The sequence below is a fragment of the Syngnathus typhle genome, linkage group LG6, assembly GCF_033458585.1.
Source record: "Syngnathus typhle isolate RoL2023-S1 ecotype Sweden linkage group LG6, RoL_Styp_1.0, whole genome shotgun sequence".
In the NCBI taxonomy this organism is placed as follows: Eukaryota; Metazoa; Chordata; class Actinopteri; order Syngnathiformes; family Syngnathidae; genus Syngnathus; species Syngnathus typhle.
Genome location: NC_083743.1, coordinates 12853224 through 12869227, shown reverse-complemented (window position 1 = coordinate 12869227; position 16004 = coordinate 12853224). Strand labels below are relative to the sequence as shown.

Genomic DNA, 16004 nt, shown 5'->3' with positions numbered 1-16004 from the left:
CTTACATTTTTTTTTTTCTGTCCTTCAGCGCTTCTACGTGCATATGATAAATAGTACCGCATATGGATGGAAAAAGCCAATCTCATGTGACTGACATCAAACATGGCACTCAGTGCATCTACAATGAGAACAAAAAAAGAATACAGTTTGTTTCACACTGAAGTCAGGCAGAATTGGCAGAGAAAGTGATGAAAACAAAAACAAAAAAACGCATATGTGCAAAAATGCAAAGTAATGCCGGTTGTCCCAGCTGACCTCTGAATGCAGCTTAGCTCAACTGGGCTTTGATTCTCGTGGCTTAGATGCATTGCAGCACACAAGATGCACATTAAGTCCCAAACTGTGTCTTATTTATATTTTACAATAATATTTTTCCCCTTTATCAACCTCTGCAATGTGTGGATGAAAGAGGCCCAAAGATGCAGTGCAGTTTTATCAAACCATAAGGCAGCTCTGAAGGGATTTCAGAGCACCACTTTCTCACAGCCATATACCGTATTTTCCGCCCTATAAGGCGCACCTAAAAACCTAAATTTTTCTCAAAAACCAACAGTGCGCCTTATAGCCCGGTGCGCCTTATGGACTAAATTCCTAAATTTAAACTGGCCCAAAGCATTGTGTCATGAAATCAATCATAAGTGGCCCGCTGAAGACTATGAATCATGAATCAAAAAGACTATGGATCATTATTCTATGATTATAAAGTGATTTGTTTCCGTCTGAAGTTGAAATAAAAAGGATAAAATGGAGAATGATTTGATTTGGATTAAAAATCTGACATGATGCATTAATGGTGCGCCTTATAGTCCGGTGCGCCTTATATAAGGATAAAGTTTTAAAATGGGCCATTCATTGAAGGTGCGCCTTATAGTCCGGTGCGCCTTATAGGCCGGAAAATACGGTAAATATTAAATTTCTGAGAGTTTGTCTACGTTATGCTGTTTATTTATTTTTATTTAAATAGATTTCAACAATCTATGACAGCTACTAGTTGTCATAATCACGTCTGTGCAAAACACTCCAAGAATCAGAATTGTAGCACACTTTATACACCCAACAATATTGTCTTTCGCTTCTAATCAGTCTGTTTTTAGCATGTGACCAAGCCATACTGCTGAGCCAATGTCTAGCTTGGATTTCATTACCATGACAATGGAGCTGCGTTAGAACTTTGCGACTGGTGAGTCTTTTCTACCTCTCCTCATTTTGACTCGTTAATTGTTCTTCTACAAATTGCAACGGTATTTCCAACCATAAAGTGTGAAATGAAATGATCAAGTAGATTTTCTACCTTGTTCTCAAAATGTGCAAATGAGCATATTTTTTTTTTCCAAATTACAATATCACCATTCATCTGTCTGCTGCATGCGCCATGTGTAATTCGGCAGTTTTAACTCATATAATATTCTTTCATTAAAGTCATTAAAAATGTATCTGTAAGATTTTGATTGGAATGAAATCTTTACATCAGACAAATATGATGAAATACTTTATTGGTGACTTTTTTCAACATTCACGGTGCTTAAATTAAGGATACATCCTTAGCATACAATCACCATGCCATGTTCTGATTACAAATCTACACGTTCCAGTAAACAATTTATGTAACTTTTTATATGCTTTTCTCTTTTATAGCTTGTTTTACATGCTCTCAAATATAATATGATATAAAAAAACAGTGGTTCTCAACTGTTGATACTCTGGTAACCACATGTTTCTATCACTGCAAGGTCCTGACCCACTTTAATAAGTTAACATGAATGAAGCATTTTTATTTTGTTTAAAAGTCTAAGAGTATTTTATTTGTTCAAATTCAATTTCAAATGAGTTTGACATAGTATCGGCATGGCATATTGTTAACAGAAACCTGTTAACCAAATAGCTGCACTGTAATTGTTTTCAAAGTAGGGAGTAAATAGAGCACACATCAACAACATTTTCTGACAATTATGCAAATTGTATGTTCTACCTGGGGACTTGATATACCTCAGTACTGTTCTGTAAAATATCAGCAAACAAATGCCATTTTTCTCTCAAATGTGACCCTCCCAAAATAGATCGCCGACACAGTTTTGGGCCCCGACCCACCAGTTGAGGATCACTGATGTAAAATATGTGACAATGTGCAAAATAGTGACCTGACCTTTGAGGCAGGAATTAAAAGAAAGTATTTTAAAAACAAACACAAACACACACACACAGACAAAGACGTTTGCTTTGCTGCATTTGGAATGTAAATCCTTATAAAAGACAATTGTGGTTGGACTTGTTTTTGGATCTATGCTTCTATACCACACTTTCATATTAATCTTTGACCTACAGAAAATGATATGAAACATCTAGGCAGTATTTTTCTTTTTAAAAACACGTTCCTTTTATCCCAATAAAAGAAGTGCAATATGAAGAAAGGTGCCCATTTGCTACACAGTGTAAACAATTAGGTAAGCATGCTCAGATAAAATCATGTTTGTCTCTCGGTCTGACATAACTTACATTGGTACATGTTGAAATGTGTTAATGAACATGCAATAAGTCTACTACAGTGTCCATGCTTTAATATAATGACGTGGTTGTAATGCAAAACTAAACAAAACAAAGTCTGGCATCTGTTTAACTTCTGAGATTGGATACATTACAATTAACAATGTTTTTGAGCTTCTTACGTCCTACTCCGATGTGATGATTTACTCACTATTACAAGCTTAACATGGTGTCTGAAGTAGCAATTTCCTTAAATCACAGAAGCATGAATGCAATTGTATAACCAGCACAATATGAGAGTATATTTGTATCTGACGCAAAGGTAAAATCAGAGAACGTGCACTAGAACAACAAAAACAAAAACTTGTGCATTCATCACAACAGGCATTTAGTAACCTCCCTTGGAAACAAATAAAACTTTGACCCAATGAAAAAGCGACTGTGTCTGGAGATAAACATCAAACTCTGCTATGAATATTCTGAGAAACATTTTGCAAAGTCAGTGAAATTATAGTTTATTATAGTGAAGACTACATCCTGTCCAAATGTATACTGTGCATGTATTTAAAGACACGGGGCTCTATTTTCATAGACAAGTGCAAGTGCGCTCGGGATAAAAAGTGGCACATTTTGATGTTTGTGCTGGGGCAATTAAGTTTAGAATTTGGCAGATTGCGCTTGATTTTGGCAGACTAAGGGCGTTTTCTATGACACGCCCCCTGGCAGCTAAAAACAGGTATGTATGTAGACTGCGCGCCTCACCTGCGCTGAATTTAATGGAAAATACGAGAAGTCACTTCCATTAGCTTGGAATCAAGTCAGTGGTTGTTCACTGCCACAAAGGTGCAATCGCTCTTCTCCGCTACGAAAATGTCAAAAGGACAAAAACTCCACCAGTGTGCACAGTGAAAACCACTGTGATGCGCTATTAGTATAAGCTTCTTATTTTACATATTTAATTAGTCAATTAATTATTTTATATATTCTAATTTGGTTATGCTTGATGCAATAAAATTGATTTTGGTTCAAGTGCTTTAGAATGTGGTTTGCAAATATTACATATTCTATGCCATTAATTAAGAAAGCCATTAGGAATCTGACAGCATTGTATTCAAATGCATGATATCGACACAAGATAGGTACCACACACACAAGGTGTCACAATATCAGCGCTTTTGATGAATATTTTGAGCATGAGTAGTGTGTTATACCATAATCGGAACATTTAGAAATAGAAAAACAAAGAAACTAATTGAAACAAATACTAATGATCTATTTTCCAACATTACAGATCCACAACTGAAGGAGGAAAGAACCGCATGTGGTTCATTTAAAAGAAATTGGATGATTTAGGTGTGGGAGAACGTGACAGCCCTGGCCTTCACCCTATCAAACACCTGGAATGGAGATTTTGCAAGATCAGGAAACTCAAACATCTCATTAGAAAGGTATATTTATGCAAAACACAGAGGCAGAAAAATCCATATTTCCTTTCCGATATCTCAATACTTTGGTCAATACAGTACAATATTGTAGCAAACAAATTTTCTTTGTAGTTTCTTCTTACCTGTGAGGTCATATCTTCCAGCTGTAACCTCTATAACAAATTTATTCTTTTGATAGATTGACATTAATAACATAGCAGTAGTTAAGCTATGCGTAGATATAATTGCTGTCTGTAAAGAGACAAACACACATCTCTCGCTCTTTCTTAAAGACACACGTTAAAAACACACTCTTGTCCACCGAAACACACAAACATGCAGAGGGAACAGATGCACTTGGTGGTCAATCAGTCAGTGTGGTTCTTACGGACAGAAGAAAGATGAAGCATATCTTCTGAAAGAAAACAGAAAGAAAAACTTTAAAATTCTCTTCAAAACAAGCATGTACAGATGCAGTGAATTATCTCCCTGTATATTGAAACTCCCCCAAGTTTAAACATTGACCCTGGAAAAAGTGTTACATTCAAAGAATAAATACAAATGTGAGGTAGACAGTCACACAACTAAACTAAGTGTAATGTTGGATGTTATCCAATTAAAAAAAAAAAAACACCAGAAGCATCTGGATATAATGTATAAAGTCTATACGTATAATCCACATTGTTGTAGTAAATGTTTTGAAGACACTTCTGGTGTGAATATTACATTATCTTCTTATATGTGTAAGAGTAACTTAGGAGAAAGCTAAATCGAAAGAATCCCAGAATCTCTACAAAAGATAAAGTTTGTATAACGTACTGGGGCATATTAAAAAAGAAAACATTTAAATGTATGTGTAGAGCTTTTCCTAAAATGTTCCAATTCTTTCATTCACAAATAGTCAATTAAGTCAGTTAAACAATGGAAAAACATTCCTGCCAATACATTATGATAACAGTCACATCTTGTGTTTTCAATGACAAAAGCAATCGGTAGGGAAAAGGAGTTTACCAGTGGAGGTGCTGGGTTGACAGCTCTGCGGGCGACTAGTTTGTTCTGGCGGCCCATTTAAGGTTGTCTGTAAATGTCAGAAGATAGATGTACATGGAGGTAAGAGTTTGTTCATAGAGGATGTGACGTGTGGGTGTACTTTTAAATAAAACTACATGGATTGTGTTCTGCAAGCACTGCTGGTGAAAGTTTGAATTTAAATTTGTGATTTCTTACTTTGTTCCTTCCTCTGTGGCACCTTCAGCCTCTAATTTCCCCTCCTCCTCCATCTTCTCTTCTGAAGTCAGATCCTGTTTGAGATGATGACGGAGAAATTTCACAACCACCATGGAAAGGATAAGGAGAGCAAGTGCTCCGCCCACTGATGCACCAATGGCAACGGCAATTGTTGAGTCTCTCGGTGGGGGAACTGTGGGAAGCAAAGAAGCGAGTTAAGTATGTCCTTTCGAAAAGAGATGCAGTGGTGGCTAAAAGCTCTACAAGGCTGATTAAACAGAGTGGAGAGAAAGTGCTGCAGAGTGAGCCTGGCTAGTGTGTAAGTGGGAGAAAGATGCTGAGGGACCAAGTTCAACCTCTCGTCGGCCATTAATAAATAACAAGCTGAGTCAGGAGCACAAGATCCACAGCATCAAAGAAACATGCACATCCAGTTGTGTATGGTTATCGGCATTAATTGCAAAAATTATCTTTGCTGTCCATTTAATAGCCTATTAAGATTTCAACAACTATTCCTATACTCAAGTTGACACAAACAGATCCAAAGTAGCTCACTTTTTTAAAAAAAACACAAAAAAGTGAAGTTTAGCTCCAAGGGCTATATTTTTGTGCCATATTAGCACAAGGTGCAGTCTAACTGTGTGTATGGGTGGATTTGTTTTGGGGGGGGGGGGGGGGGGGGTAGTTAGAAATGGGCATCTGCACTGCTATGGAAATGAACACAGCCAATTTGATTCCTGTTCAATCGAAGTGGCTCCTCTTATTTGCTGCCAATTCAACAAAGGTGAGGTGGCCACATGGCGTAAGAGCCACATGGCGGAAGCATAACAGACTCGCTTGGTGCAGTTCGTGTGCAAAGTTCATTTATAAGGAATTGCTCCACTTTTGTATGACGTAAAATTGGCCGCTGTAAAGATGGCCGATGTAAAGATAGCACTTGCCTTCAATAAATTTATTTTTAATATAAGAGGGTTTAGTAAACACTATTGTCATATTTATGAATGAAATATTATGACATCCATCACACATATCTGAACTCATAAATCTTGTAACACCAGCTGTGCCACAACTTAGACCTACTTTTAGTTGGTTTAGATCTAGTCTACTTTCTGTCACCAAATTGTTAGTTATCGGGAGTTGGACCGTAGGCGTGTAATAGAAAATGTCCTGGATCCATCAAAAGTCCCAAAAAGAGGTGAACTAGACATGCTCAGCATGAAAATGACGTTTTTATGCTGAATACATGTGCAACTATCTATGAAAAGAGAGCCCTTCGACTGTCAGTTTCTCTATGAGGTAAGGTTAGTATCTTACGTTCAGTAAAAACCTTAAGTCTTATGACCCCATGTCCATGTATGCGGTCCGGAAGATTTATCACATAACAGTTGTAAATCCCTTCATCTTCCTCCTGGACGTCTAATAGGGTGATTGACAGGTCATTTTTTTCCAGGTTTCCTGCAAACAGCACCCTTTCTCCAAATCGCTCTGGAAGCAAAGCCACCATTCCTTTCTTCCGGTAGTATGCCATAAACTATGGAAACAAACAAACTATTTAGTTAATGTTGTTTTGAAACGCCCACGATTCATATTGAGCTATATTTCTTACCATTTGTTCCGTATCATTGATTGATTCATGGTAGGTCCAGTTCATGACAAACTTGTTTGTGTCTATTTTATAACAAGAAGTGAATGTGCATGGGATTTTGATATCCGACCCATTCATCACGTTGATTTTACTGGTCACAATAACGTCCATGCTTGAACAACCTGAAAGATAACAAAAACATTTCATTACTTGTAGCACATTAGTATGGGATTGCATTTGTGCAATAGCTACATTTGATTTAACATTTTCAATGTCAGAAGTCGTGGGGAAAAACAGAAACAAGACAAACTCTTGGATGTCCTCCATTGCTGTCCTTTGTGTAACGTGTTGTCCACTGTTGGTTTTGATGGCAGGTTCTATTGTATTGCACTCGTTTGACATCACACTATTTACATAGTTTACGTAAGAAACAAGCTTGATCTGATACAATTCCAAATAATAGTATCGTTATCTGAATTAAACTGTACCACATGATACAGCATTTAATTTATAGTTACACACTGTATCTTACACACTGTAGACAACCTCTCAAACTGACTGAATGAATTCACAAGACTATTTCTTTTAAATAACCCAAAATAGATATTTTGGGACAAGTGAAACAAACATGCTTACCCTGTGGTTGGCTACATGCCAGCAAAACGAACTGAAACTACCATTATAAATTGTACTTCTAGGGAGATAGATGACTGCCTGTCAAAAATGACTGAACCTATTTCTCCTTTGGAAAGGATAAAGGAGCGGTTTTGAGGTTAGACAAGCAGAAAATAATCTGACCAATGCCACCCCTCAGAGTTTTATAACAAACAAAAAGCATCTCTTCATTTAACAACCAAACAACCTTACTGCTGAAGGCGTTTGCACACTACTGCGGTTTGGCACGTCACTGGTTTCTTTCAAAAGAAGCGATATTATAGCCCATACTAGTTGACTTGTGGAGAATGACGGCCTATACCGTAGAGTGGTTGAAGCATACGTAGACAACAAGCATGTGTACATTAACATCGGGATTTCAAACGTATCTTCGTCGCAAGCCACTTTGTACATACGGTTTTCCTCAGATGGCCTCAGTGAAAAATAAATGTGTAGTCGTACCTCATATCACATATTACACACAAAAATGTATAGACTACTACCTTTGAAATCAGATGTTAAGGTTAGAAGTTTGTTCTATTTCTGTTATTTACTGTAAAAATTGTAAAATAAAAAAAGCTCAATGTAATTTACACATTTCGGTACAGATTTTAGCCTGGGTCAAGGAAGTTGACAAACATGACTTGTTTTCCTGGGCCACATAAAGTGATGTGGTGGGCCGAATCTGGCTCCCAAGCCTTGACTTTGACACCCATGAGTCTTTAATTAACCTAACATTGATGTTTTTTGATCAGTTGTAGTTCTGGCATGGAAGACTCTCTGGGTAGGCAGACACACTGAATGGCAGGTCGAACATGTTTTTTTTTTTTTTTCAGAACAAGCTCACATTGTGAGTTTATATGAGTAACAGGGATGGGGCTCTGCACCATTCTCTACTGCAGTCGGGTGTTCTTGGCTGGGGTCCAATTGCTGCTGCACCACTGACTCTCTGCAGCACGCACACGCAAACACACACAAATGCACATCATCCAGCTAAGTAAGTTCTGTTTTGAGGCTGCACAAAATGTGCGCCTCCCCCAACACACAAACACGTGCACCCACATCTTCAGAAACTGTTTTGCCAACAGCTGTGAGCATGCTAAGCTAAGCATGCTATTTCAATGTCATCCCCAAATACTGACCTACAGTAACTCCTTACACAGCCAGAACCAAAATATTTACACAGCCAGACCCAACGCATTTAAGCATGCACTGCAATTAACTCACACTTTTTGCACATTCATTTTGTTGCTACAAGATTGACACACCGTCGCTGGTGGGCAGACACGCACACGCCCAAAACCCATTTACACATTTAGCAATACTGTAATGAGTGGCTATAAAGAAAAGTCTGCACATCCTTGTTAAAAATCCAGATTTTGTAAAGAGAAATCAAGACCAAAATAAATTATTTCAAACCTTTTCCATCATTGATGTGACCAATATAACCTGTAAAACTCGGTTGTCGATCTGATTAACCCCAAATAAAGTTCGGCTGCTCTAGTAGGCTTTTCCAAACAATTTTATTTAGATTTTGAGTAAAAGTCAGTTTGGTGCTAACACTGACTGCTATTTGAAACTGCTCAAAATAAACTCTTTGTACATACTTTTTGTTTAAATATCACAACTTAAAACATTTTTGGCTGTTGTTCACGCCAATCAGTCAAAACCAATGCTTTTGTCTCTTATTTATTGTCTTTGCTTGAATGTGAATGGTTAATTCTAAACACATCCCCAGATACTGATGATCTCAGGTGTTTATTTTTATTTCCCCTCGCTATTATCTTGTGCAGGTCACATTCACGGTGGAAAAGGCTTTGAAAGTTATTTGGTCTCATTTTTGATGTCACAAAAAATGGCATTCAAACAGTGGAGTGTAGACTTTTTATATCCACTGTACAAAGGCTATCAATGAGTCAGCGGTCCTGTACGGGAAAGACGGGCCAAGACAGAGGCGCTCGCAAAGACATGAAATACTGCAGTGAGGCAGCCTCATGCATACCTCAGTTCTTTTGCCCCTCCCATCTGCCTCACTTGCCTCCGCTTCTTACCTCATACTAACTCCCAGTACCCAAAATGTTTGTCTTACATTATTGGCCCACCCTTATTACGACTGCATGTACATACCGCTTGGCCAGTGTATGTTACACAGTCAGGGAAAGTGAAAATGAATGTACAGTACATTCAATGTAAGAAGAAAAAATTCTGAATGATATGCAATGTGAATTTGTATTCAGTGTTGCTACACCATCATCTTTTGAAAATTGAAATGGATGCCACATGCTTCATTATAGGCCAGTAAAACACTGTGATTTTGATAGAAACCTATAGGATGTCGATTTTCAGCTCGGTGGCAGAGGTAACCTTGTTGGCTCACAATTCCAAGGGTTGGGGGTAAAAACTTATTTTGAACAGTATGTTCTCCCCTTGCTTAAGTGGATTTTCCGCAGGTAACTCCGGCTTCTTCCCACATTCCAAAAACCTGCATGCTAATTTCATTAAATATTCCACAGTTGGGATTGTGCATGTGAGTACATGTCTGTTTGTATGTGCCATGCGATTGGCTGTCATAAATGCATGAGAAATTAGACTATGACTAAAGTGCTCTTTCAAAATCTGGCTGATATTAATGTCTCACCAGCCACAAACCTCACCACATGTCACTGGTACAGCAGCATTTAATTAAACCCACCAGTACACAAGAATGGTGTAAACGTTAAACTCCTACTGTTCATTTTTAACAATTGAAACATAGGGCATACTGACCTTGAAGATGGGGTTCATTAAATTGAGTGACCTGATGCTGCCCTCTAGTGACCACAATTGGTAACTGAATTTTTAGACCTGCTGTTTAGTAGCGCATACATATGGATAGAAAAGTAAACAAAATCTACATTGAACTAACAAAGAAAATAAAATATTTGCTGAAATATTTGATTATCTCAGAAAACAAAGCTGTTGATGTACCTTTTACACCACAAGCATCCCCACATAATTAATGATGTTGACATGGAGACACGAAAGGGTGTGGCACACCACTTGAAGAAAAACAGCATGACTAAACAAAACCTAGTCCTGTATAGTAGACAATTGACCATCTGACCACTTTGCTCAATTTGGGGCATCCAATTTTAAATCTCATCACTTGCAACTGGCCTACTCTTGTTTTGAATAAAGGGCCCTTTTTGTACATGAACATTTGTGTATCATCTATTGCTTTGCATATGCAAGATTTGTTTGAATGGGGATCTTCAGGAAGAGATTCTCAATAATTCAAGAAGTATAAATATCAGTAAATCGACATTTTGAGGTGTTGTATAGGGTGGAAAGCTGTTAAAGACTTCATTTATAAAGACAAGAGGGCACCTTGTAGCTTGACGATTATATAATGTACATTCACAGTGGTAGTATGGTACCGTGACAGCACCATCAGATAATGTGGCTTTAATGGTAGGTTCATCTTTATAGGCCATAGGCATTTCATCCACTATATAGTTATGAGTTTGGGGATTTTAGGTATCAAAGGGTATTTCGGGCACCCTGTAGGCTCCATTATTGGTTTTATGGGGTAGAGCGTAAAGGGAGCGACATGAGTTTTTTCTATTTGGCCTTAGAAATAAGAAGAAAATGGCGAAGACATCTGTTTATGAAAGATGTTGAGCGACATCATTTATTATTGCAACTCATAAACACGTCAAATTAATATAGTGACAAGATGCAACAATGTGATTGTTTCAGTGAAACCTTCCTGTCAATGTAATGCAGCGTGCTTCTTACCGGAGACTGAGAGCATCACCATCACCGACAACAGCCGTAGCCGAACGTCAGATCTTTTTTCTTCCAGCGCACTGAGACACATGACCGCCGCTTGTGGAAACACGCACGTTTTTACACCTTTGGAAAAAATTATATGAATGCAAAAAGGATCAAAATATATACATATGATTTAAAGTGAATAAAAAGGTTAAAACAGCATATGTTTAGAGGCAGGACATGGCTGGCAGTGTCTTTAGCCTTATAACGGTTGGTCTCATGGTTGCCCGGATGTTTGCAACAGAGGCGGGGGGGAGCAAGCTGATTCCAAAGAAATTAAATGAATCACGGCCCATTATTATTATTATTATTATTATTATAAAAATGATATTGCTTAAGCCACATGATAAATTAATATCAATATTTAAAAAAATGAAAATATAACCACAATGACCAGTTTAGTAGCCTGCTGCTATAGGCTATACATGTAGAATCAGATGAGATTAAATAATGCTGTATGTGTGCAGTGTGCACCTAGAAAAGCGTTGTTCATACTGGCAATGAATTGAACAAACACAATAGTAACGGAAAAGACATCTGCTGGTAATTGCTTGTAAGAAATGAAGTAGTCGTGCGCAGCAAACAAATAATTAACCCGTCCCAATCCATCTTCTCATTCTTACCTGCAATGGATGGAAAATGCAGAAATACCTTACTCATCTGTGTTTTGACGGGGAATTTGCAATTTTTCTGCCAATTTCACATGGGTGCAGTATGCTTACATCCCTTGATGGTCTGCAACAGGTTATTCATATTAACATTTGTATCTGGGCCTGTTGGTTCAAATACTAGGCCTTTGTATGTAGGCCGAGGTAACCTATATCCTGTTTCTCCTGGTACTCCGGCTGTCTTCCATATAAATATATTTTTCAGGTTAATGGATTAATGTGAATGGTTGTTTGTCTGCATATGCTCTGCAACGGGTTGGGGACCAGTACAGTGTGTACCCTACCTCTCATCCATGGTCAGCTGGAAGAGGCTTCAGCTCATCCACAACCCTCGTGACGACATGCACTACAAAAAAAGGGTGGAATGATAGTTGCCCTCTTTGATAAACAGGTACTGTATTATATTCAGTGTTTTGAGAAAGTATTGCATGTGCCATAAATAGTCATGCTTCAGTTTATTGTTGTTCTTTGTGCAGCCAAAAGATGACGCTGTAACTCTACGATCACAACACCACAATCCTTTAGTGTGTGACTGTCAAAAAATGTTTGTCACTTCACCATTAGATTCAATATCAACATTCAAAGAATATATGCTGTCTAGATAGGTAAGGATAGCTATGTATGTTATTGTTAAATTCATGCTCGACTATTTTTCTATTCAGAAATAGCCTTTGTTCATCTTTTCAGTGACAACATGGAAACAAACAGTCCTCTTCCTTTCCAATTACATAAACATACCAAGTATTTATATTATTTATGACTTACTTGTATTTTCCCGACATATGACTACATTATTTTAGATGGCACTATTTATCGCTAAATGACTTCATTGATTTTCAGGGACAGACTCAAATTGACCTCTTAACTATTGTCAATAAGTTTTCTTTTTTTTTTTTTAGCAGAAAGTCACCTGCATACAATAATAAAGGCACCTGAGCACACAAAGCAGATACATGTATAGTGAGAAAACTGGTGGGAATCCAGTGAGATACTATCAGACTGCAGTGTTTCATGTCCACATTCTGAACTCACTGCGAGACACTTCTACTCTCATCTTATATTTTAAACATATTTGTTTAAACTCACTTTTTCATATCGCATTGTATAATATTCTATGAAAATGTAGAGTGCAATGAGGAAAGAAGGATGAAGAAAAATATATCTAATGGCACTGGACTTACTTCAGCCGAAATTCACCCCAATCCTCAATTCAATCTTCAGCTTTTTTACACACTTTTTTTTTTCAATTTTTATAATTTAACTACGAAAAGGCTATCTTAATCTTATTAGTGGTTGGATTCCACTAAGCCTAGTTTGCTATATTGTAAAACATGCAGAAAATCCTGCTGCTATTTAAAAAATACGTGCAAGATTATGCAGTGAGGACACCAGGAATAAGATCATAACGACTACCTAAAATAAGCAATTGAAATAAATTGAACAAAAGATTGTCAGGAAGATCCATATTACACAAAGAAATGCACACTGTGTACAGTGTAGTTATGGTGTTTAAAACAAAGCAAGCATCTATATTGGCCCACATGCATGCATACACACCAAGTGGAGATTTGCTAATCAACTGAACTCCTTGCCTCCTTTTTTTTTTTTAAAACTCTTGAGGTCTCAGCAGGAATTGGCCAGCGTTCATCTTCACTTCTTTTGTCCTTCTTTTAATCTCCCGGGATTTATCTCCCCTCAACAAAATTCAAAGGGAAAGGATTTCAGAAGGCAGCATTCAAAGCTTTGTTTGGTGATTAGACAAGGAGACGAAGTGTGTGTTCGTGGCTGCGTTAGCAACAGTGTGGATACCGCGGTCCTTTGGTGAAGACTTAAAGTGATATTGACACCTCGAGATGTACTTTTCATCTGGGGTTAATGTCTACATTATAGTATTTTATATTCACCCAGCATCATTAAAAAGACAAAGGAACTTTGACTCAGTCTATTCATTGTCATGAGAGTTGAAACATTATGAAGTCCCATGTTTTTCATTACATCTATTTGAACTGCTTCCCTCATTCAGGGTCGTAGGAAAGATGAGGCCTGTGCCAAATGAGGTCAGATGGCAGGCAAACCATTGATTAGTTGATAGTTTATTCATATCACATCGCGAATTTACTTAACTAATCTTATTTTCAAAATACTAATACTGTTGGAGCTTGCTAAATCCAGATAAAGACAACATTACATGAATTTGATGGCTTTCTGAACGGGCACCTTCCAGGTTTTCTCTTTGTATAATTATTTTTTCAAATAACCAAAATTTTGTTGGTGCCACGGTGGCTCACTGGTTAGCACATCCGCCCCACAGTTCAGAGGTGTGCAGTTTGCATGTTCACCCTGCGCCTGCGGGGACAACAAGGCAGGAAAAGAAACAGCATTTAAATAATAGAGCCATAAAGGCGCATTTAATAGCAGACACGAGTGGAAGGAGGAGACCAATCAAGACAAATTCACAAACACTCTTCCTACTGGGAAGAACTATCATTTGTGCTCAGAATGAGACAATCAACGCTACCTGGAGTGAGGATAAGTGGCACATCAGCGATACCTTTTAAAACAGCCTGGAAGCAATCAGAAAACACTGCAATCACTCCTACACCAACGTCAGACATTTGAAGAATAAACATGATAGTGACTAAATAAATAAAAAATCATCATTTTTTGTTTAGCCATCGAATAAAATCCTCACATTCAGCTAGATTGCACAAATTGCATCATAACGCAATAAATGATTAAAATAGTAAAACATTGGACATGCTAGTAAACATACTCTAGTAACCCTTTCACAGACATTACTGGGGAACTGAAAGATAACAGCAGTATCAATACAACACTTCCTGAGTTGTGGACTGTGCTGTACTGCATATTTATCCATAACATGCTGCTGACTGAAAAGGAAAGCACAATGGGATTCCTCTGCATGAAAAATGACAAATGAATTGGCAAACCTTGGCGAATCCTCGCAGACACCATTGATGGTGGGACGAGAACATACGGTACCTGATAAATCCAAATGATACTTGAAACAGTTCATTAATGCTAAATGATTGAGGGTCTACTTGATCACAATGAATCAACTTGGCTCAGAACACAGGAATGCATAATAGGTGGAAATAGTAAAGAAGTAAAAACGGTTTAACATGAGGCCAGGCACTCGCTGCAAGGTTAATTCTGATAGTGAATGCCAAGGAACAATATTTTAAAAAGGTCACATGGATTTGACCCAAAAAGCCTTGCTTGATGTCTTCCTTCGCTTCTCAGATGAGATGTTTCTGTAACCAGCTTAAAACTAACTGTGTTAACGGAAGTCATTGGTTAGATGAGGGAGAAAGTTTCTCTTCTTTTTCTCCTCAACTCAGACACTAAAAACCAAGATTTTAATGGAGCCGGGGTGCAGGACAATGTAAAATAAAGTCTGGACATTATTTTCTCAATAATTTGTCAAGATAGCAGACCCTCATGTGGAGAGACCAATTGTTAAAATACAGTATATGAACATTTGCAAGGGTTTGGGCGCTATGCCAAGAAATAGATTCAGCTATCTGTTTTTTCCTCCTCCATATCCTGCTCAGAGTTGCGGAAAGATAGCCTATCCCAGCTGACTTAGCCAATCCATCACAGGGTACAGAGCATTAGACAGTTAGTCAAACTCACATTCCCATCATCACTGAGAGGGAATTAAACAAGTGCTATCTGGGCCAAAGTTAGGTAAGTAAACTGCTACAACATCAGTGGCTCAAAAGCAAATGACAAATCCAGCCTGGCTTGGAATGATGGGCATTTTTGTCCCTATTAAATGAATTATAGCACTTATGTATTGTGAACTTTTTTAAAAGTTTGATCAAAATTATAATTATGATAATAAATACTGTACTAGTAAGATGTGGCAGTTTTACAAATAATGAAATCAGCGTTAACGGCAAAAACAGGCGAGTCAAATCAAAGTGGTCTGTTTTGTTTTCCCACAAAGGCATCACAAGTGATGCAAGACTTTGTAATACATTCTCCCAAACAAACACTTGAAAGATCTTTTCACATCTTTGCCGTCACAAAATGCTTTGCGACAACCATCACTTAACAAGTATTGAAGAGAATAAGAGCTTTGAGGGTGGAATTTTACATATACTAATATAATTTCCATACATCTAA

The 16004-nt window shown here is 37.7% G+C and overlaps 1 protein-coding gene across 2 annotated transcripts; it reads right to left on the bottom strand.

The window, feature by feature from the left end:
• Window positions 1-1502: 1502 nt before the first annotated feature.
• On the bottom strand, window positions 1503-11296 carry scn2b (sodium channel, voltage-gated, type II, beta). Of its 2 annotated transcripts, XM_061281405.1 has the most exons (6): window positions 11149-11296; window positions 6739-6899; window positions 6447-6663; window positions 5133-5325; window positions 4917-4983; window positions 1503-4320 (listed from the first exon to the last, which is right to left on the bottom strand). In XM_061281405.1, the coding sequence occupies exons 1-5, from the start codon at window positions 11228-11230 to the stop codon at window positions 4974-4976; spliced, it is 663 nt and encodes a 220-aa protein (XP_061137389.1). In that variant the 5' UTR covers window positions 11231-11296; the 3' UTR covers window positions 1503-4320; window positions 4917-4973. The 2 variants fall into 2 exon arrangements, with proteins under 2 accessions (XP_061137389.1, XP_061137391.1); XM_061281407.1 differs by lacking the exons at window positions 1503-4320; window positions 4917-4983 and having other exon boundaries at window positions 5129-5325.
• Window positions 11297-16004: the final 4708 nt, after the last annotated feature.

Excerpts from the sequence above, each read along its gene's own strand:
- scn2b (XM_061281405.1), bottom strand. The coding sequence starts at position 11,230 with ATGTGTCTCAGTGCGCTGGAAGAAAAAAGATCTGACGTTCGGCTACGG. Across the intron at positions 6,900-11,148 it reads GGTGATGCTCTCAGTCTCCG|GTTGTTCAAGCATGGACGTT; the intron begins GTAAGAAGCACG and ends GTTATCTTTCAG. Across the intron at positions 5,326-6,446 it reads ACTTAAGGTTTTTACTGAAC|TTCCCCCACCGAGAGACTCA; the intron begins GTAAGATACTAA and ends TGCTTCCCACAG.